This window comes from Lepeophtheirus salmonis, chromosome 11 (genome assembly GCF_016086655.4).
Source record: "Lepeophtheirus salmonis chromosome 11, UVic_Lsal_1.4, whole genome shotgun sequence".
In the NCBI taxonomy this organism is placed as follows: Eukaryota; Metazoa; Arthropoda; class Copepoda; order Siphonostomatoida; family Caligidae; genus Lepeophtheirus; species Lepeophtheirus salmonis.
In genome coordinates this window covers 11,896,762-11,917,841 of record NC_052141.2, presented here as the reverse complement: position 1 = coordinate 11,917,841, position 21,080 = coordinate 11,896,762, and the positions used below count along the sequence as shown (strand labels likewise).

The 21,080-nt window shown below is 32.9% G+C and overlaps 3 protein-coding genes across 3 annotated transcripts; 2 read left to right on the top strand and 1 right to left on the bottom strand.

The window, feature by feature from the left end:
* Nucleotides 1-354: 354 nt before the first annotated feature.
* On the top strand, nucleotides 355-4,014 carry AlkB (alpha-ketoglutarate-dependent dioxygenase AlkB). Its single transcript, XM_071891780.1, has 2 exons — nucleotides 355-2,472; nucleotides 3,235-4,014. Exons 1-2 carry the CDS (start codon nucleotides 2,203-2,205, stop codon nucleotides 3,832-3,834), a joined length of 870 nt encoding a protein of 289 aa, XP_071747881.1. The 5' UTR covers nucleotides 355-2,202; the 3' UTR covers nucleotides 3,835-4,014.
* LOC121125984 (JNK1/MAPK8-associated membrane protein) lies at nucleotides 3,955-5,338 on the bottom strand. Its single transcript, XM_040721260.2, has 2 exons — nucleotides 4,863-5,338; nucleotides 3,955-4,808 (listed from the first exon to the last, which is right to left on the bottom strand). Exons 1-2 carry the CDS (start codon nucleotides 5,146-5,148, stop codon nucleotides 4,048-4,050), a joined length of 1,047 nt encoding a protein of 348 aa, XP_040577194.1. The 5' UTR covers nucleotides 5,149-5,338; the 3' UTR covers nucleotides 3,955-4,047.
* Nucleotides 5,339-6,127: 789 nt separating this feature from the next.
* On the top strand, nucleotides 6,128-19,332 carry LOC121126120 (ubiquitin-conjugating enzyme E2 T-like). Its single transcript, XM_040721428.2, is given in 4 exon segments — nucleotides 6,128-6,424; nucleotides 6,427-6,512; nucleotides 6,597-6,672; nucleotides 19,034-19,332. Coding segments are annotated over 4 exon segments (462 nt in total). The 5' UTR covers nucleotides 6,128-6,225; the 3' UTR covers nucleotides 19,135-19,332.
* The last annotated feature ends 1,748 nt before the right edge of the window (nucleotides 19,333-21,080 follow it).

Here is a 21,080-nt window from a genome sequence, read left to right as displayed (position 1 = left end):
TCTTACTTCTTATTATGTCAGTATTTCGTTTTCTTTATCCAAAATCATAAAATAGGCAGCTATAGTAAACAAGGTCTTAATTCAGGCGTGCCATACATCTCGCTTCTGCTTTCTCCTCATGCTCTTACCAAAAATCCATCTCTAGGTATAGCTACGCACGCTTGTTGCTACATTGCTATTTCTTATATCAAGTAGTAACACTCAAAAATGAAGAATTGGCAAACATCCAAACATACAGGCATTTTTTTGTTTTTGTTTTTTTATGTAATGTTCAAACAGGATGGAATAACTTGTAAGACTAATAAGTTAAAAAATTTAAGAGCAACTTGCTGCTCAATGTTTTTAAATAGGAAATGATCGCGGATATTTTCATGTATCGATCACTTCTCAAGACTGTAGGAATCATGGTCATACCTCTTGTTGGAGAGTTCTTAAAATAGTAAAAGACTGGAATTTAGTGTTGGGTCGGTCTGGACAGAATGAACTGGACCGACTAACCATCGGTCTAAATTGTATGAGTTGATGTAACGCCGTCTGGAACTATATAAATTAGAAAAGGAAGACATGTGACGTCACACAACTTTTATTAAATAATATATGTAAATTATGATAATTTTCGTTGATATTTTCAAATAAGGCATTCCTGTGTCTCCACAGACCGGTTGTCCAATTTTAAAAGCTTCTTTATTTTGTCCTCTATGTACGCAGACCAATTCTCTGCCGAATCACGTGACAAGAGTTTTATTATTGGTTCATTTTTTGGACCGATGAGTGAGTCAATCACGTAATCGACTCAGACCGATAATGGACTTACCCAAAACTAATTGCAATCCTATCAGTTCGGCCCTACTAAAATTTGTCTGATCTAGCCCTTGTCCTTATTGGTCTTTTATGGTAACTACAACAGCTCCAAAACTTAGTTATTATCTATATCCTTTCAGTTGTTCAACATAACCTATTTCAAGAGACAAGATAGTTATGGTTTTTAGTAAGAGGTGTGCGGCTAGAACTTATTATTATTCGCTCAAGCCATAATTTATTATATTCTTCGTTTACAGTTTATCTATCCCTCTTTTGCCTAGTTTTATTAAATATATAATACCCTAAAATGTATTAAAAATATGTTATTTTTATAGTGTAGAAAAGAATTAACTATTACAATAGAAAGAATTAGATATTTCTCACAAATTATCCTACTTTTCTCGTCCCTGATCGAAATAATAATAATAATTAAAAGAAATGGAACTATGACAAAAAGATTACTTAACATCTGCATTGAATATTATTTAACGGAAATGATATAAACACATATCATATTTGAATTAAATCAAATTATTAAACACTGAAAATCGCCAGATTTGTACTATTTTTTTGTACAAATTCTTTAGATTATATTCAAATATAAAGTAGTAATCAATGTAGTTATAACATCTTTTTTTAACACTTGATAAATTTTCATGAAGATTTATTGGGAATTTGTTCATTTTATGTAGTAAAAATATTAACTTTGAACCCCCAAAATGGGGTCTCCTTCACTTTTGTTGCAATTTATGACGAAAGTGAAATGAATGAAAGTTAAACAATAGGTTCTACTAATACCTGGAATGGAACAAAGCTCCGTCACTCAACCTCGTATAGGAGACTTCGATTTTTTATGTTTAAAAAAATTATATTTAGTGAAGAAATCAAATGGCACGCACATAATAATACCTACTATAATATTAATTAATTCCTCATTTATCATCCACCCAATCCTCTCTCATTCTTAATTATATATTGAAGATTTAAGTTATAAATAAATATAGGACATCATAAAAACCAATTTCAGGTTGGTACATTTACTTTACGGAAGAAGTTTTTTTAACCGAAAACTTTTTTATTTCAGTTCAAAAATAATTGTTGAAGAAATACTAAATGTAACACGTGACTTGATCAAAATTATCTGATGTTGAATAAATAACAAAGGATTAATATTGTACAAAGTCAATTAAGTTTTGCTATATGGTTTTTAATTCACAAAAAATACATTTCCCCTTATGTCAGGTTGAGTGATCCAGTCTCGTTCCACTTCACACATGAGTAATGACGTAATATTATTGTGCAACAAGTAACAACTAACAAATTTACATAGGAATTTTTACTTGAAGGAGTCAAGTTTATCAGACAATAATCAGAAAATATAAATCATGTACCCATCCAAATATGATTAAGGAAGAAGAGGACAACTTTAAACCCGTCTTTAAGTACTTCAAGTCGAAAGTACCCCCACCATGTTTTGACAAAGTGTTGAGCCTTGACCGACGCTGCACCGATGAAGATAATCATGATAATGCAGAGTTTCGAATGGGACTTAAGAAGACAGAAGATTGGATTTCACCCACGTGTCTAGAATCGGGGTTAATTATCCAACCCAATCCATTTACCGAGAGGGGGAAACTGGAGTGGGCTCTTGCTTGTCTAAGGAAAGATTTCATTTGATTGTTAATTTTGATAGTGGTATTTAATTATTATAAGACTTGTGGCCGTTCATCTTTTTAAATCGTTCATTTTGTTTTATTCACTAAATCGTCCATTTTGGATTCGTATAATTGTTCATGATTAATCGTATATCGTTCCCTTTTTAAACGACTTTTCGTTTCGTTTTTACCAATTACGGAAAAGTAAAACGCATTCAAAGTAAATCGACAAATTTCCAACATCTTCCAATACAGGGGTCGTTAGACTACGACTCACGTACTACACCCGGTCCGACATCCTATTTTGATCGATCCCCAACCCCTCTTGATAAATAAACCGGGCCTTTGGAGATTATTATCTATTGTTGAAATTATTAATCCCCTCTAATTTTGAATTAATTTCTTCTCATCGTCCTCCCTTTTCATTATTCAAACACGTATTTTCTGTAAAAAGCTGGGCCCAGGTCCGTACAATATACTAACCATTTAAATATGGAGACTTTCAAACATCTCAAATAAAGTCATATTTTCGTATAGGTGAGTATTCATATCCATCGAGATAAATCGAAGTGCTTAATGAAAAAATAAGTACACCATTGGATTATAGAAGATGTTGAAAAAAATAAGGATCTGAGATAATTTATTCAAAATAAACGATTTAAAAGTGTATTATTTGTCGTTTATCGTTGATGAACGATTATCTACAAGTCTTATTATTACATTATTGAAAATTCTATTTATTTTTTACATGTCTGATGTTGATATTAGATTAATTTAACTTTCCAATTATAGAGATTATACAAAGAACCCTCCTCACAAAACCAATTTACAGGAGACGTGTAATTTCCCCTGGTCTCAACGACTTCAAAATCCACTGCTATACGCATCAAAACTCCGTTGGTCTACCCTGGGCTTTCACCATAATTGGGATACAAAAGAATATAATCTCTCTCAGTGCGAGGGAGAAATGCCTTCACAACTCTCAAAAATATCGTCATACTTAGTCAAAACTATCCTGAAAGTAAACCACTTCACTCCTCAGGCTGCAATTGTCAATTTTTACCCCCTTAATGCTACTCTATCCCCCCATACGGACCATTCTGAACCCAACACAGAGGCTCCTCTCCTCTCTATAAGTCTTGGACAGTCTGCCATATTCCTTATGGGTGGACAATCTAAGGCAATTAAACCGCAAGCAATACTCTTAAGACATGGCGATGTAGTCATTATGAATCAAGAGTCTCGCTTGAGCTATCATGCAGTTCCAAAAATCATACAAGATGAACATATTAGTCCTGGATGGGATGAAGAAACTAGGTTTGTTTCTGAGTACCTTCAAAACCATCGAATCAACGTAAATGTGCGCCAAGTTTTTTAATGTTATAAATTGTGTAAGTGAATTAAGTGTCATCTGTGATTCATAAGTTTTGACAAAAAAGTAGGAACCCTACAGAGAAGGAGAATATGAATAGTAAATAATTGGTGTAAACATCATATGTAAATTTAAATGATTATTATTAATATAATAAATCAATGAATAAAAAATAATATCACTATACCTATTGAGTTTTAAACAAATAATAAAACGACTTTAGCGTAGAGTATCACTGTCAAAATTCGCAGGATGCGTAAATTTGGAAGTAATGATGTAAAACACAGCAGGAAGAGGTACAAGGGTACATAGGGACGCATGTAAACTAGGGTCCTTGAGTCTCGTAATGGATAATATACCAAAAGCATGGATTAGCCAATGACCAACGAGTATCACCGCATTTCTTGAGTCTGTGAAACATCCCAAGAATAATTTCCTTGGAGTTTGGTCGATTTTAAAGGCGAAATGAGAAGCTGATGATATAACAGAGAGAGTAACAACAATATACGGAAAGGATACGTAGATAAGTCCACCAAAAATCGCATGGAGTAAAGCCAGTATAGGGAAGAAGTAGAGGGCTGCATAAATGGCTTTCCCGACTCCGTGATTTCTAGAACATAGGAATTTAGCAGACACTAAGGGACGAAGAAGGAGCATGAAAGCGAGACATAGGACATAAAATACGAAGATGAGGGTGTATAAGGGGTAAATGGCCTCTTGAGTGCAATGAATTATTTCTTCGTAGTTGGGATTAGGGTTATGAAGTGCTGTATACCAATCCCCGAGGTGTTGATAGTGACAAGACACCAATGAAAATGATCCAAACGGTTCTGCCCAGAGTAGAGTTAATACAGATGAAATTGTAACCTCTAGGGCAGCGCATATATGAGTCAATAAAATCTCACGCGTTAATTTACGTCTCTTTGCAACTTTGTCTATGAAGATCCAATGTAGAACAAGGACGAATAAGGCCATAAAAGCTGAAATGAGGAACATTTAGTATGATAATATAACTATATTGGGGGTACATCTACCTAAATAGAACCAATCATAGAGCTCTGGAGCCTCTTCACACTTTTGGCAAATGGAGTTAGTGTTGTTTGAGACTCGCCAGCCTCGGGGACATTGTCCACATGGACTCAAAAACCCCTCATCCTCTCCAGATAGGGGAATTCTTCCACAATACAGTCCGGGGCATGGACTAATGCTGTCGCTCCTAACTTTTCCCTTGATGTATGAATAACCGTTGACTCCCACCCATCCACAAAAAAGGCAGGCTAGGAGTAGACATATCCTTTGGTTCCCAAGGTGTAGAACCATTACTTTGGGTCCTCTTTCCTTAGTTTGTAGTACTCATTGTCATGCCATTCAAAAAGGAATACTCAATATGAATACGAAACGAAAATTATTATTGGAATCCGAATGACCATGGATCGTTAACTAATTCTCTTCGTGTATATAAATATCAAATATGTAAATAAATGTCACTTGACATATCATATATAAATTTTCCCTGACGTCACTGGAAGAAGTCACACAACCTCTTTTTTAAAAGTAACTAGGTTTTTTTTCTACGTATTTATTCGCTTTTCTCTTGTTCATTAATCGTAAATATTCATAATGATCGAATAAATTATAAAGAGTGTTTATGTGTGACGTTAGCTTTGTTGATGTCTGTAATTTTTTTGGGGCTCAAATTTTATCAGAATGAAAACCCAGTTTTTATTGATATTAAGGAAAATAGTAAACAATTGAATCACGCCAATATGGGGCCAACAAATATATAACTTAAACTTAACCGTCTATTTAAGATATATTCCTCTATTGTCTAGTTTTATTACATATCTTACCCTAAAATATGTCATTACATCGTGATACAATCTTATTTCTATAATAATGTATATAAAAATTAATTATTAATATGGAAAAAATAAGATATTTCTCTATAATTATCCACCACCACTAAATAATTTTACAAATTTAGACATCTCATTGTAGTTGTTAGTAAATTTTACTCGGATTTCATTATCATCTCGTTATTTATTAATGGCATGAAGTAGTATTTAATGGAGGTATGTAGTATTTTTAAAGGCATTTTATGGAGTTTAATTAAGATTTATTGGAAATTTGTACAATTTATAAAGTTGACATATTATCAACTTTGAGCCCCAAATAAGATGACGTCCCCTTCAATTATGATGCAATATTGACGTCAGTGAAAACGTTGTTATATTATTTTTTTCATAATCTCGCAAGTTGTTAATTTTAAATCACTCAACCTTGCATCCCTCATAACTTCATTAATGAATCAGTATTTATTATTAACCGTACCCACCAATCCCAGCTCAGTTCAAAAATCTTTTCAGTGTACTGTTGTTTCACTCAAAAGTCAACGAAATGATACGTAATTCCAGAATTAAAAAGGAGCTTGAGATGTTAGAAAAGAATCCACCACCCGGTGTATCCTGTGCTGCGCCAGACAATGGTAATTTAACATCCTTAGAGGCCAACATCCTTGGGAGCGAGGATACTCCTTATGAAGGCGGTCTTTTTAAACTCAGCATTCATATCCCTGAAACATATCCTTTTCAACCCCCATCGTTCAATTTAAAACAAGGATTTATCATCCTAATGTAGATGCAGCGGGCCGTATCTGCTTGGATTTACTCAAAATACCTCCCAAGGTAGGTAGAGAGATAATAACTCTTCGTAGAACGATATCCCTGGACTCTATCATTAATATATTCTACTATTTTATGTATTTCTAGGGTAGTTGGAAGGCCAGTTTGAATATATCATCCATACTCATGTCCATTCGTCTTTTAATGAATGAGCCTAATCCCGGTAATATTGGATATATATAAAATACATTATATTAATTAATATATCCTATGTACCTGTTGAAAATTGTCAAATGACATTTTCTTAGTCTGTTAATGTATTATTTGATTATAATATGGGTCATTCTAATTACCAACACGGTTAATTGATGCTATTATTTCATTGTTATCTATTAAAATTACGCATTTATTATACATTAATGACTAATATTACCCTGATTTGAACTTTGTTATGTGGGTAGGAATATTTATATCTTAGTTATTTGTATTCAAATTGACAAAAATGAAATCATTTATAAATCGATCATCTATGGAATGTTTAATAATTCCATAATCATCGTCCCAAGAATGTAAATCCTTCATTTAAAAATATTCATATCTTATTTTGGTTGCTACTTTAGCAGCTTGCTAATACAAATTGCAACTTATACACAATATGTGTATATCGTTTATCCAGAGCGAAATCATACTATCGGGATAAAAGCATGTACTGAGATATTTAACTTTCACTATTTGCGTGACTATATATTTGACAATATGGAAGTTGAGGCATTCAAATTTTGCTATCGTAAGGTTTAGTGACTAGATTGCCCGTTTTTTAATGATTTATACCGGTTATAACTACCAAATTAATAAAATACATTTACCAGATGGTAGATTTTTGCAAGGAAAATATCAATTATCCAGCGCTCAACTCTGCTATCTGGTTTGGATTGTAAAATATAGTTGACATTTCAAGGATATATAACAATTTAATTAATCTAAAAGATGATACAGTTACTAAAAGTGTTCTTGTTTGCTAATACATGTAGGTATTGCTGTAAAATATTGTCATACAGAGTGATCCATTAAAATCTGAAGACTTTGAATTTTAAACTTCAACAAGAAATATTTTATTAATTAAATATAGAATTTCAAAAAAAAAATAATAATATAAATAGATGTGTGTCTGAGCTCTCTTAATCATTAATGTCGTCGCCCTTAGCGGCAATGATGGGTCTTACGTGGTGGGGGAAGGCATTGTGTCCACTGTGGACGTAGTCTTCTGTTGTGGCGTTCCATTGCTGGCTGATATTGGCTTTGAGGGCCTCGGTGTTTGGATGAACGACACAGAAGGCCCTGTAATAGAAGGAGCTAGCATCAGAGCTGTAGGTGGTGGGTCAAAAGTGTTAAAAAAAACTCATTCAAAAGAGTCTTGCAACGGAGAAGATGGATTCCTTTCATTGCTGGTGTCAAAAGTGGCTTCTCCACCCTCACAAGGCTCTTTCCACGCACTTTTTTGATAGCTCTTTGGACAGTCTGGTGTCAAACCCCGAGATCTCTTGTATGGCCCCATGGACTTGAGGGGATTGGACTAGGTTGTTTTCTTTAACTTCTCTGGGTCCAGTTTGTCCTTTTTGATAGAGCCCCTTTTCCTCTCCAACGTTTTGTCTTTGCTGACAGGGTAGACGATGATCCTGGATACGCCTAACTGCTTGGAGTGCCCGAATGGAAGTTCATTGATTACTTTCTTGTGTCATTTTCTAGAGTTGTATGTCAGCTAGAGAACTCAGGTTTATTTTGTTTTATAAATAATTTTTTAATATATCCAAATATGAATGTTCAATTAACTACCCTCTAATTATATTTGTTAAAAGCGAATAAATTGGAATGCATACTACTTGAGCTAATTGCCCATGTAAAATAGTCAATATTTCCTTCAAGGAGTGCAACACAGCATTGTAGATAGGATTGTTAAAGCCACATAGTATGGGTTTGCACTGTATAGATTCATAGCATATTGTCGATTTTGAAATATGGAAAAATAATTGACTTCTGGCAAAAAAAATTATGGAAATCTATGATTACTCCAAAAAGTTATTAAACCTGGATAAGTTTTGCCAGTTATTATGTTTTCGAACTGGGTCAACGATATTCTATATACAAATTGCCACATGTCTAAGCAAATTTAATTTACTAAATTGTGACGAAAAAGTGAGATGAATAATTTTAAATGATGGGTTTACAGTACTTCTTGGGATGAGGATAATAAAATAATTAATTATTCCATGAATACTCCATATATTAATGTTGTTATTTTTAACTACTTAGCTCCAAATTACTAAAATTATGGGGCACATACTAAAGCTCGCATACCCCTAGTTACATTACTCATAAATACATAATATCCATGTAATTTTAATAGATCTAAATGAAAGGATAATGTAAATCTTAAGTTAATAAATAGAATGACGGATGTTGAATGTAAATAGTGTATTGTAAGACAAAGGAATGCCCCTTTGTACCTAACATATATACATGTCCTGTACAAGTTGCAAATAAACAAGTTCTACAAGTTGCAACCCAAAATGGGATAATGAATTTATCCTTATACTTGCGATTAAGATATTGTGAAAATTGAATATTCCTTTGATCGTCGATATTTACTGATTGATTGATTGATATGTATGTGGCGCATAATAATGTTCAAATGCCCATTGCTATATTAATCATAAAGACATAATAAATGCGGGGTTTTAATTGATGAAAATCAAATGCTCCATTAATAGATGTTAAATAAAATGACAGATAATATAATTAAAAAATAAAATAAAATCCGCGTAATGAGACGGTGAAATGGTTACTTGGGCTAGCTTGTAAAAGTTTGGTACAACTTGTAAACAACACATATAAAAGGTATATAACGCTTTTTTGGACAGTATTGCGCTTGGTTGGTTCAGTCGTGAATTATCGTGCGTCGAGTATGGAGGTCTCAAAGGAAGAAATTTGCCATATTTTATAAGAAAAATTACGATGTATACGGGGCTGACATTTTTGAAGATGTGGCGTAGTGGAGGTGAATGATGCGCCACGCCACGCCTGTCGTCGAAAATGTCGGGTGAATCATACTAAATATTGAAATATACTGTTATGTTAGCAATTGTAGTATCAATCAGGAGCTGAATATCGATCATAAAAACCGTTTTGAACCATTTGCAGAAGGCTGGATACAAAAAGAAACTCTAATAGGAGATGAATCGCTTTGCATCAAGACAACGCCAGCCCATGACATGCAAGAAGCTCCAGGAGCTCGGGTGAAATATTCTTATTGATCCACCCTACAGTATGATGACCTGGCATCAAGTGACGTCTACCTTTTCCTGCATATGGTCAACGCTCTTGGTGGTAAAAATTTCGCCTCAATTGAGGGCTGTGAAAATTGTTTGTCCGAGTTTTTGCCAATACGGACTAGGGCTTCTACATAAAGGGTCTTTATAAAATTGGATTCTCATTGGCAACAAGTTATCGGAGAGATCAGGGCAATGTTGCCTTAAATCCAAGATGATAATCACACTTCTTATAAAGCATATACAAAATTGTTTTTTCACCAACCTTTTCAATGTTCCTACTTCGATATATTGGGCAACATACTTTTGTTAGTTTGCTATCAATATCATATTGCATTTGTAAAGAGAGTAAGTAGATAATATACTTTTATCATTTAATCCTAGAGAATACGTGACTCTTTTACTGAGAAGTTGTATGAAAAAGGATGTATTATTTATGTTATAGGCGGAAATTAAAACTTTAATTCCTGTCTATCCCCACAAAACCTTTTTCATTGAATGGTAAATAAGGATTATTCCTTATACGTCTCCTCCAACTGATTTCCAATACTTTTGTCTTGAACTATTATGCCTCAGAACATTTAGCTTTAAACTCATTTTTTTCTCAAGGATATTTTGCCTTTCAATATAACTAAAAGAGGTTTAGCATCGTTATTGTTTATTTTTGGTTGAATTTGATGTTCCTTTTGAATTTTTTTAGTCAAAATATGTCATTTGTATTACTATTAAACCCCTTAAATGGTTGTTTTCTTTGGACAAAGGATGGAATTATGGTCTTTCCTTGTATTAGGATTTTTCGTCAATCCATGAGTATTTTCTAACATGAATAATCTATCATGTCTAATGATATTTGATAAAGGAGTAATAATAAACACTTCTTCCGTTCGAATCGTTGTCCTGTTAGTTTATTTTTATTTTTGTTATTATTCTAATTTTATTAACTATTTTGTCTATGGTTCGAACTCATTAGTTTTCGGCATAATTATAACGAGTGATCCATTAAAGTCTGAACACTTTGAATTTTAAACTTCTATAAGATATATTATGTTAATTAACAAAATAAATACTATAAATAGATGTGTGTCTGAGATCTCAAAATCATTAATGTAGCCGCCCTCATCAGATGGATTTCTTTCATTGCTGGTGTCTTGAGTGGCTTCTCCACCCTCACAAGGCTCTTTCCACGCACTTTTTTGATAGCTCTTTGAACAGTCTGGTGTGAAATTTCGATATCTCTTGCATGATCCCTCATGGATTTGAGGGGATTGTCCTGAAATGTTTTATTTAACTCATCCGGGTCCAGTATGTCCTTTTTGACAGAGCCATTCTTTCTCTTCAACGTTTCGTTCTTTCTGACGGCGTAGACTGCTTGGAGTGTGTGAAGGGAAATTCATCGATCACGTTCAAGTGTCATTTTCTCATCGTGTACGTAAGGTAAAGAGCTCAGGTTTGTTTTGCCTTGTAACTAATTGTTGTTGCTTTAATATATTGATTTACAAATTAATTTTACTAACTTCACCTTAATTAATTATTCAATTAGTAAGCGTATAGATTTCAATGGACCACCTGGTATCATTATTTTGCTGTAATAATTTATCTAACTCTTGGACTCAGTGAGTAGTTCGTTTGCATACTTAGAAGTGAATTTGAGGCCTCTAAAGTCATGCAGACGAAGTTCCCAACACACGTAATGGTGTTTGGGTGGTTAGCCACGAAGGCCACGTCATGCCTCCTCATTTGTTCCCCAAGGCCTCAAGCTCAACACTGATGACTACCTTGACGTACTAAAGACCAAAGTGAAGCGTTGGATCTGTATGGTTGTCAATGGGAGACCTTATATGTGGCAGCAGGACTTGTCTCCCTCCTACTTCTCGAATAAAAGTCTTAAATGTATCCAAGACAGTATTGACGATTTTATCTTGTTGTCAAAAAAGTAAAATATTGTCAGACTTTTAGAACTGGGGCTGAGGCTATTGTAGTACACTATTCGATCATAAATATTAATAAAAGTGGGGGAGAGGAGTTCAGTGTTATTCAACTTGCTTGTATACAGGGCGAGGACTCGAAAATTAAAATCCTCTAAAAAGTCTGACAATATTTTACTTGGCGCCATTCGAAAAAGCTGAGAAAAAGCTAGGATTTGATGTTTGTTTTGTTTTTGTGTGATGAAAAATGTCCGAGCTACAAGCAAAGCGGTAGAGGGTATACTATCTCCTCCGAGCACCAGTCGATCTCCAACAAGAAGATTTTCATATTGGACGCTGTTCTGAACAGTATAAATGATCACTTCTTGGCTGAATGAAGAGCTTAGGTCAAGGGAATCTTCAGGACCAAACATCCAGCTCAGGTCATGATTCTCGGCGTAGTGGCGTCTACTACAAGCTCCTCAGGTATCATGTCTTGCAATACTTGAAGATCACGTTCCCTAGGATCAACTATATGTTTACCCAAGACAGCGCCCCGAAACACACATTCAAGTAGGTGCAGCATTTCTGTAGGGAGAACAAGGCTACCTTCTGGCCGGGAGACTTCTTGCCTTCGTTCTCATCCGATGTGTACCCCTTGGACTAGGCTGTTTCTTGTGTCTTGGAGGGCAAGACGAACAAGTCAATCACCCAAATATCGATGTCCTGAAGGCTGTGATCATGGAGGAGTAGAACAACTTATCGTCTGACTTCATCAAGGCCAGCTTTGCTTCTGTTCTTTCCTGCATTGAAGCGATCATTCAGAATGGAGGGGGAACATTTGAATAAAAAGTGTAGAAAATGGTCGAATTTCCAAATTTTGCTTCAAAAGTTTGCCATAAAAATGACACAAAATAAAATTTTGGAAAAGTAAAAACGGCTTTTAAAATTTTCTCATTTTTGAGTCCTCATCACCCTCTATGCCCTTAAAAGGGTTGACATTCTGATGGCATATGAAAACGCTCATTATCGATAGTTTGCCCTACTATCGGTGGTCAAGAAAAAACTAATTATATAAATGATTATTTTCAAATGTTAAATCCAAGAATATCCCTAAGAAAACAATAAAATTCAAAGCTTTCATCTGACATAACTCTTAAAAATGAACAAACGAGTTGAATAATTATTTATTATTAATAATGTTATTATTTAAATTACTCGTGTATAGAACAGCCATTTTAAAACATTGATTAAAAAAAAAATACTTTTGTGAGCAATTAATTACTGTCTACTTTACAAATTAATTTTGTACATGTATATTATATCAAAAGTTCATGTCTATCAATACTTCATAAATCAATATATTCATAATGTTAAAAAAATATATTACATCAAGTGTAAGGCAATAATTTAATTTAACATTCTAAATATACACATCTACGTTATTTATGAAACGATAAATTCATTTTCGGAGCCCTATTCTGCCCAATTAAGCACATTTATCATACAACTCAATGTATATATAATATTGTAACTATGTTTTTTACTGATAAAAAAATTCGATTTGCCTCAGGGTTAGAAAAACAAAGAAGTCTTTGTTTATCCAAATGGCAGGCATAATTTTTGGAGATTTTTTTACGCTCAAAGAATTTCCTTGATCAATCTCCCCTGATTAGTTTTTCATGATAATTCAACCCATGGTTGAGGTAAGTTGTTCTCAACTCATCTCGCACTCAGATCCACCATTTTTCTGCCATTCATTGTTATTTCCCTAGCAAATATAAAGTATTTCATTTAGTAATCGCATAAATTTCGATTGACCTTATCTCCTTCAATTGTAATTTAAAGAATGAAATATCTAGGTATTTAATTATTTTTCTTTAATTGAAGTTGAGTGAGGCCTTCGTTTCTATACTTGAGATTACAATTAAAGATAACTAATTTATTATCAAATTGTATTTGGTCTAAAAGACAAATACACTTGTTTGAAATGAAAAAAAAAAAAAGAAGGAAATCAAGAAATGAGATTGTATTTCTATCCTTTAACGCAATATTATGTGACTAATTTTATTAATTAGGCACCTCATAAAATTACCTTTATATGTATAAGGGCCTTTCACTGACGTCATAAATGAATGAAACGTCATCTTGTGGACTCAAAGTTGATATTTTACCTACATAACATGGACAAATTTCCAATAAAACTTAATTAATAGTTTTAGGAATAATTCATGACTTAACATCTTCTAATGATAAATACTATACCGGGTGGTCCATTAACATCTAAACACTTTGGAGTTTAAGCTTAAACGAGGTATAATTTATTAATAACCAATAGAATTTTAAGAAAATGAATACTATAAATAGATGTGTGTCTGAGCTCTCTTAATTATTAATACAGCTGCCCTTTGCGGTAATAATGGTTTCCAGGCGATGGCGCAAGGACTTCCCTTTAACATACACCAAAAAGGTTTAGTCGAAGTGGTTGGCATCAGGGTTGTAGGGTGTCAAAAGTGTAGAAAAAGAGTCTAGCAACGGAGGAGATGGGTTTCTTTCATTACTGATGTCAAAAGTGTGGCCTCTCCATCCTCATAAGGTTATTTCCACTCACTTTTTTAATAGCTCTCTGGACACTCTGTTGCGAAACCCTGAAATCTCTTGCATGGGGACTTGAGGGGATTGGCTTGGGCTGTTTTCGTTAAGACCTCCGGCTCCAGTTCCGTCTTTTCAAACTATCCCTTCTTCCTCTAATGTTTCGAACTTGCTGACGGGTAGACGGTGATCTTGGAGACGCCCAACTGCTTGAATACCCTTATCGGAGTTTTTTCAGCATCAAGAAGTGTGCTATTTGAAAATCGTCGATCACGTTCAGGTGTAATTCTTCGACTTGTACGTAACCTAGAGAGTTGATGTTTTTTGTTTGTTTTGTAACTAGTTCTTTATTCTTAAATATATCGAAATATGAATTAAGTAATGCTTAAGGCCTTTTATTTGTTGGTTTCATTATGACAGCCAATACTTTAGACTATTTTCCTGAATATTAATGAACAATGGGATTTCATTAATATAAAACTTGGTTTTTTAGGCACCCAAAATGGCTGGCATCACCCTTGTGATTTATTTCGAATAAAAATGGGTTTGTTTTATCCTCAAAGCGAAATTCCTGCAGGTTGGTATCGTTATCATTTGAGAATATTTCTTAGTCTGGGATTGGATATAATATAATAAGGAGGGAAGAAGTACAAAAATTTAAATCACATAAACAATTTTTTGTTGTGGGGAATCCTTCAATAAATAAATCTTTGACATATATGTATTTGATAATTAACATAATTTGGAGACAAGCCAAGCCAACAAAATGAAGTAACTTGATATATGTACATGAAGATTATGTTCATAGAAGAAATATATGACTTCAATAGACTTGTATCTATAATGTTGAAGAAAATAATATATTCACATTATATAAACCAATAATACATTCACAAGGACTCCAGTTTAAAAATAAAATATGCAAATGATCTTTTTACTTGTCTCCGTGAAAGTTCATATTGTAACAGACCCATGGATTGACGAACAAGCATCAGCATAAGGCATTGAGAAATATAAGGTACCTGAAATTCTTGAGAGCCTAAAACCTTCCCATAGTGTTGGTCCCAAACATACGCCCCGCAATTATCTAAATTAGATAATTACCTGAGTGTTGAATAGTTGTTTTTTAGAGCTGTTTCTGTCGTCATTAAATATGTATTTATATTTATTTGATAAATATATTAACTGTTGGAATTTAACAGAGACAAATGAATTTTCATCAATATTTGTTTTACTAGTTAATAAAATTGGAGCCGGATTCCAAATTGAAATGAATGAATATATTGAGTTGTAATATTCATATTCTCTGATAAATATCACTCAAGACCATTATTACAAACATAGTTACATATTCAAATGTCATTGTATCATTCTAGAAAAATACATACATAAATTCGTTGAAAGAGCCAGTAAGTCACTTGTTATGGTTCTCATAACTTGGTTTGATATCCATTGGAAACATGAATTCATAGTGCTACTAGATATGCAACTACGAGTCCTTTGAGTTACTACGTAATGTATCCTGTTTTGCTCTCTTTGGACAAGAAAAAAAGGTTTATGAAAAGACGAAGACCATCGCTGTATTGCAACTGTACAGAGCTTTACAGTTTTCTTCGCACTCTCCATGGAGCCGACTTTTGACTGGCTTCCCAAATTTTCTCTGGTTTTTCTCGTCACTCTTAGCCGCCTCTTCTTTTGACACATCCTGGATCATAAAGAAGTAGCTCTTGTCTAATATTATGCTAATGATTTTTGTCAACCCATGAGTATTGTCAAATATGAATTATCCCTCATGTCTAATGATATTATAATTGATAACGGATTATTAACACTTCTTCCATTCGAATTAGATTTTTATTTTATCTTAATATATACTAGCACAAACATGCTATCTTACAGATAGCCGATCAAAAGTTATACCTATTTTATTTATATTTAGCTTGTTTAGGTTAAAATTATAAACTAAAACAATCTACTATAAACAATAATTATATCATAGATAAATTTCTATTGTAGAACCTCCTTGTATACAACTTTTTTAAAGTTGTTTTGTCCATTTGATGTAAGTATAATCAAACCAGCACCCCCTCTTGATATTCTTAAAAATACAACATGTAATTCACCATGTGAAAATACGGATTTTTGGTAAATATCAAGCAATTTTTTCAAATGTTTGACCTTTTGATTTATTTCTTGGCCTTTCCATTGCTAACTTGCCATGTTCCTTCTTCAACCATAAAAATAATTGAGATAAATACTCATATTAAATCGCTCATCCTCTTCCTAATTCCTCTTTTTTTTATTCGTATTTAATATACGTTCTCCCTTTTTCCGTTTGTGCAATAATTTTTATTATTATTATTATTTTTTTTTTTGTGCATTTTCGAATCCACAACACATACCTTCAAAAAACCTTTGAAACACGTTAAGTGGATCTTGTTTTATGAAAGAAATGAAATTATTTGGGGAAAATCAAACATGCTCTCCAGAGCCCAGGAATCTGGTCTGATCAGAATTTAACATAACTTTACGTACGTAACTAAAATTACGAAACAACTTTTATTCTATGTTTAAAGTCTGTATCGGTCTCGGTTTATGAAATAAATGCGTTTTTATCATTGTTTTTCAAACTGGGACGTACACCATACAAACACATAAATTATTTTGATACTATTTAAGATATGATTTTATTTTTGGGTGATAGTTATTATATCAGTTTAAAAGAATCTTAGCATTTCTTTCATCTAGTCACTTTTCCTTGCCATTTGTTCTAAAATCACGACTATGTCTAGTATTGTGTCGGTCCTTAATAAGGACCACGGTCCAGTTCAGTCCCAATCGTCGGCCCTTAAAGAAGGAAAAATTTTCGTCATTGATGCCATGGGGTTATTTTAATTACTCCGCTCTGTAATAGATATATTATACAAAATACTAGCAATTAAATATGTTCGTATTATAAGGAAAAAAAACTAATATTTTTTGCAAGATATGCGCAATAATCTTATTAAATATTTCCTATATCTTATTTGGCTTAATAAACCCTCAATATTTTTATTAAAAATTCCAAGAATTGTTTTCATTATCCTTTTTCTGTTTAGTGCAAACACATCCTTGATCGGAATTAAGATATTGCTTTGTCCTTGATTTAGAATGAAATCTTATTTCAAAATTTAACTTGTATTATTATTTATTTTTAATTGGACTTCTACACAAAATGGTAAGCTGAAATATAATTAACTGAAGTATCCAAATGTAAGTAATAGTTTGGGGAGTAAAATCAACCATAATAAAAAAAAATTGAAATGGTATCATTTTTTTATTTCTACACAAAAATGTCTGACTCACCCACTTGACCCCAGCTACGAGGTCAAAAGTGTATTTGACTTTATTTCTAAAATTAAAGTTATATATAGTAATTTTTAAATACATATTTAAGCTGCTTAATAAAAATAAATCCAAAAAACTCGTCAAGTCTTTTGTATTTTGATTTAAAATATGATTTTATATTTCATCTGGAGTCAACCAATCCTGAGAAAAATCCAATTTCAATGTAAGAGAAAACCCAGGCTTTTTAAAGAATAATATTTGGAAAGGACTCAAGTTTTGATTTTCCCTTTGTTTTTGAATAAAAGGAATTCCTTCGAAGCTGTAATCATTAATCGGTCTTACAAAAATGTATTTGATTCTAGTAGGTGTAGTTTGACTTAAGTCGAATGAAAGGCTAAAAATATTCAATATGTCATTGTTATAATCGGTCAACTGTTGATCATGTAATTACATACGCTTTATTTTTGGTGTTTATTTTTTACCCAGTACACTAATCGTGATATAAAATGTAAGTTCACTTATGGAGAGTTAAAAAAACAAATACTTTTACATGTAAAAACCGGTTTTTATCCAATATTTCAAGTAGAAATTGACAAATTTTACTTTTTTTTTCTTTGTTTTTTCCACAATCATTTTCAATTGTTTTAATAGACAGGTTTGTCATAAATAAATAAATTTCCCAAAATAAATTGGGAAAATCTTTAAAGGTAGGCTTATAACGAACGAACGAACGAACGAACTAGATGAGTTAGAAACATAGTTTTTTTTTTATTTGAAAGCTACATTTAATGAAATTCAATTATTTATAATGAGGATCACATTTTTTTGATAATTTCGACCAGAGGGCACAGGAAGAAGCATTGACAGGTCCTGGAGACCTCTTGCAGATCCAGCTTTACCATTGTACTGTTTCTGGTTTATCACTTTTCCTTAAGATTCCCTAGATGGATAGAGAAGCCCAAATAAGATTAATATTACACCTTCCAACAAGACATTGCACCTGCCCACAAGGCAAAGAAAGATGTCTTGGCCACAAAATATCCTCACTTTTGGAGTCAAGGATGAGGCTTTTGCCAAGTAGATTTTGTCTTTGGAGGCCCTGAAGAAATCCATTACCAGTACATTGGCAAATCTGGATCCACACGAAGTCACCCAACACTTCCAAAGCTTCCGGGCCCGTGTGGTCGAGGTTACGGGGAAAAGGAGTTCTCATTATAAATAGTTGAAAGTCATTAAATGTAGTTTTCAAATCATTTAAAAAAATATGGTTCTATCCACATCTAGTTAGTTTGTTCTAAGCCATTTAATATTTTACCCATTTATCCGAACCAAACTGTAATTTTTGATATTTAAAGAAAAAAAAAGATTTTTTCGCTTCGGGTCTCCCATTAATATATTATATATATATATTAATCTCTTTTTTTTTTTTTTTTAGATGATCCTTTAATGGCAGAGATCGCAGAGGTTTTCACCAAGAACTACGAGACCTACAAAAAAAGAGCAAGGGATTGGACTCAAAAATATGCTAATGGATAAGTCACGACCTATAACATTCACAATCATCACCTCAATTGTATTTGTTCGTCTTCCGAAACATGACCACATTGACCAAATTACAATATATATATATCAATTAATTTTATAAAGAAGTATAGTTTATGTTTATGTAGTGAGGTTAAAAAGATTATAATAAAAGAGGGAGGAGTGACTTTTTGTAGCTGCTCCCTAAAGTTATGCTGTTGTTTTTTATTTACCAAAGCTGTTATCAATTTTATTTTATTCTTGAAGAGAGAGAATATCTAACCACGTGTACGTAAAAGAAGAGAAATAACACTAAGGATTATGAGTTGCGAAGTTACAAGGAAAACTTACTTAAAGGACTCGGAGTAGAATTGAGGATCAAAATCGGTTCTTAAAATATGTAGTACTAGTAGTAGATGTAATACTAGAAACCTGTAAACGAACGCTCCAGCACGCCCGCTACAAATAGAGTAGAAGAACTGAGACAAGTTCATACGGCCATTGGTTGACAATTAGTTATATTATTATGGGGAAGAAAGTTTTCATTTTATTTTTAAATAGTCAAAAATATAGTACAATGAAGGGTCCGTGATTTTTAGGACTCGTCCGATTTGACTCCTTTGTTAATTGTTATAATAAAACAAACATTAATTTTATTTATCAATTACATTAAATTTGTTAAAAACTTGTAAAAGAGTCAGATCTCCTGCATTATCAAGTACACTGATGATATTATATATTTGAAAAGTGAGAAAATGAGAAACAAAGTAATAATAGGTTAATAAAACCATTGAGTGACGTCGATCCAGTCCTCCTCAGATAAATTATCTCTATTTGATTTATCAGTACAAGATGACGTCATGAACTTGATATAAATGAATACTGAAAACCAATCCGATACCCATAAAACCAATCAACACGAATTAAAATCAATTAAACCAAGAATCTTTTTTCAAGTTTTTTCTTTAGAACATTATATTCTTCCGATTCCTTTCCTGTAGCTAACAAAAATAATTTTGAAATAAGACGATCATATTTTGCTGTTGATGTCCTCATCCTCACTTTTCTAACGAAGCAGTCTTCTCCATGATATGTTTTTATGACAATTCCCGCTTTCCATACACCTTTAGGGATGATTTCACCTGTTCAGAATACATTAATCGTACTCCCCTTAAAATTGCAAGCCTCCGGAACGCAGAAAGGAACTTATTTGATGACAATCACATAAAATTAACGAAACATAAATTATAAGTCCATTCTAAATGAATATCCCTAGAGGTTATACAGGAAAGAATGATTACCTCCCTTTTTACAATTTTATTTCTAGAGACTTTCACCGACAGAGATCCAAAAAGATCCACAGATGTACATTCAAATAGGCTTTGTTTTTTCGCCATACAAATACCAGGTAAATGCCCCATCTGTTAATGCAGATCCCATTTCCAGACTGGTGTCTTTTTTTTGGCGTTTCTTTATCGTTACTAAGCTGCCTCACTTTGTCCTTCGCAAATTTATCAATTGGCAATTTCTCTTTTTCCATTTCAAGCTTAATTTTCAGTTTTTTTAACTTATGGTCACGACTTTTTTGAGATTCCAAACCAAAAATTATTATTACATTTGCCATCATAACTCTCTCTTCCAAATCTTCTACTACAAGTAAGTTCTCCTTCTGTGCTTTGTTTAGCTCTTCTACAGTCACCATCTCAAATTTCTTCCTGTGCTCGATCAGTTTTGTCTTCAAAATGTTGAGACTCGTCACTGTTTCTTCTAATTTGCCAAAGGATGTTTCTAAATCTTATTGGATAATCTGTTCTCTTTTGTCCTCGAGCAGCTTTATTTCACTCCATACCACTTCAATTAAATTAAATTTGTTAAAAACTTTTAACGAAGTTAAATCTTTTGTATTTTCAAGTACACTGATGATATTATATTTATGAAAAATGGCCTCAACAACTAGCCTT

Bases quoted from the DNA above. Each gene is read 5' to 3' on its own strand.
- AlkB (XM_071891780.1), top strand. From the start codon at position 2,203: ATGATTAAGGAAGAAGAGGACAACTTTAAACCCGTCTTTAAGTACTTC. The intron at 2,473-3,234 runs ATTTGATTGTTA...AGATTAATTTAA, and splicing joins CTTGTCTAAGGAAAGATTTC to CTTTCCAATTATAGAGATTA.
- LOC121125984 (XM_040721260.2), bottom strand. From the start codon at position 5,148: ATGGTTCTACACCTTGGGAACCAAAGGATATGTCTACTCCTAGCCTGC. The intron at 4,809-4,862 runs GTAGATGTACCC...TCCTCATTTCAG, and splicing joins CTATGATTGGTTCTATTTAG to CTTTTATGGCCTTATTCGTC.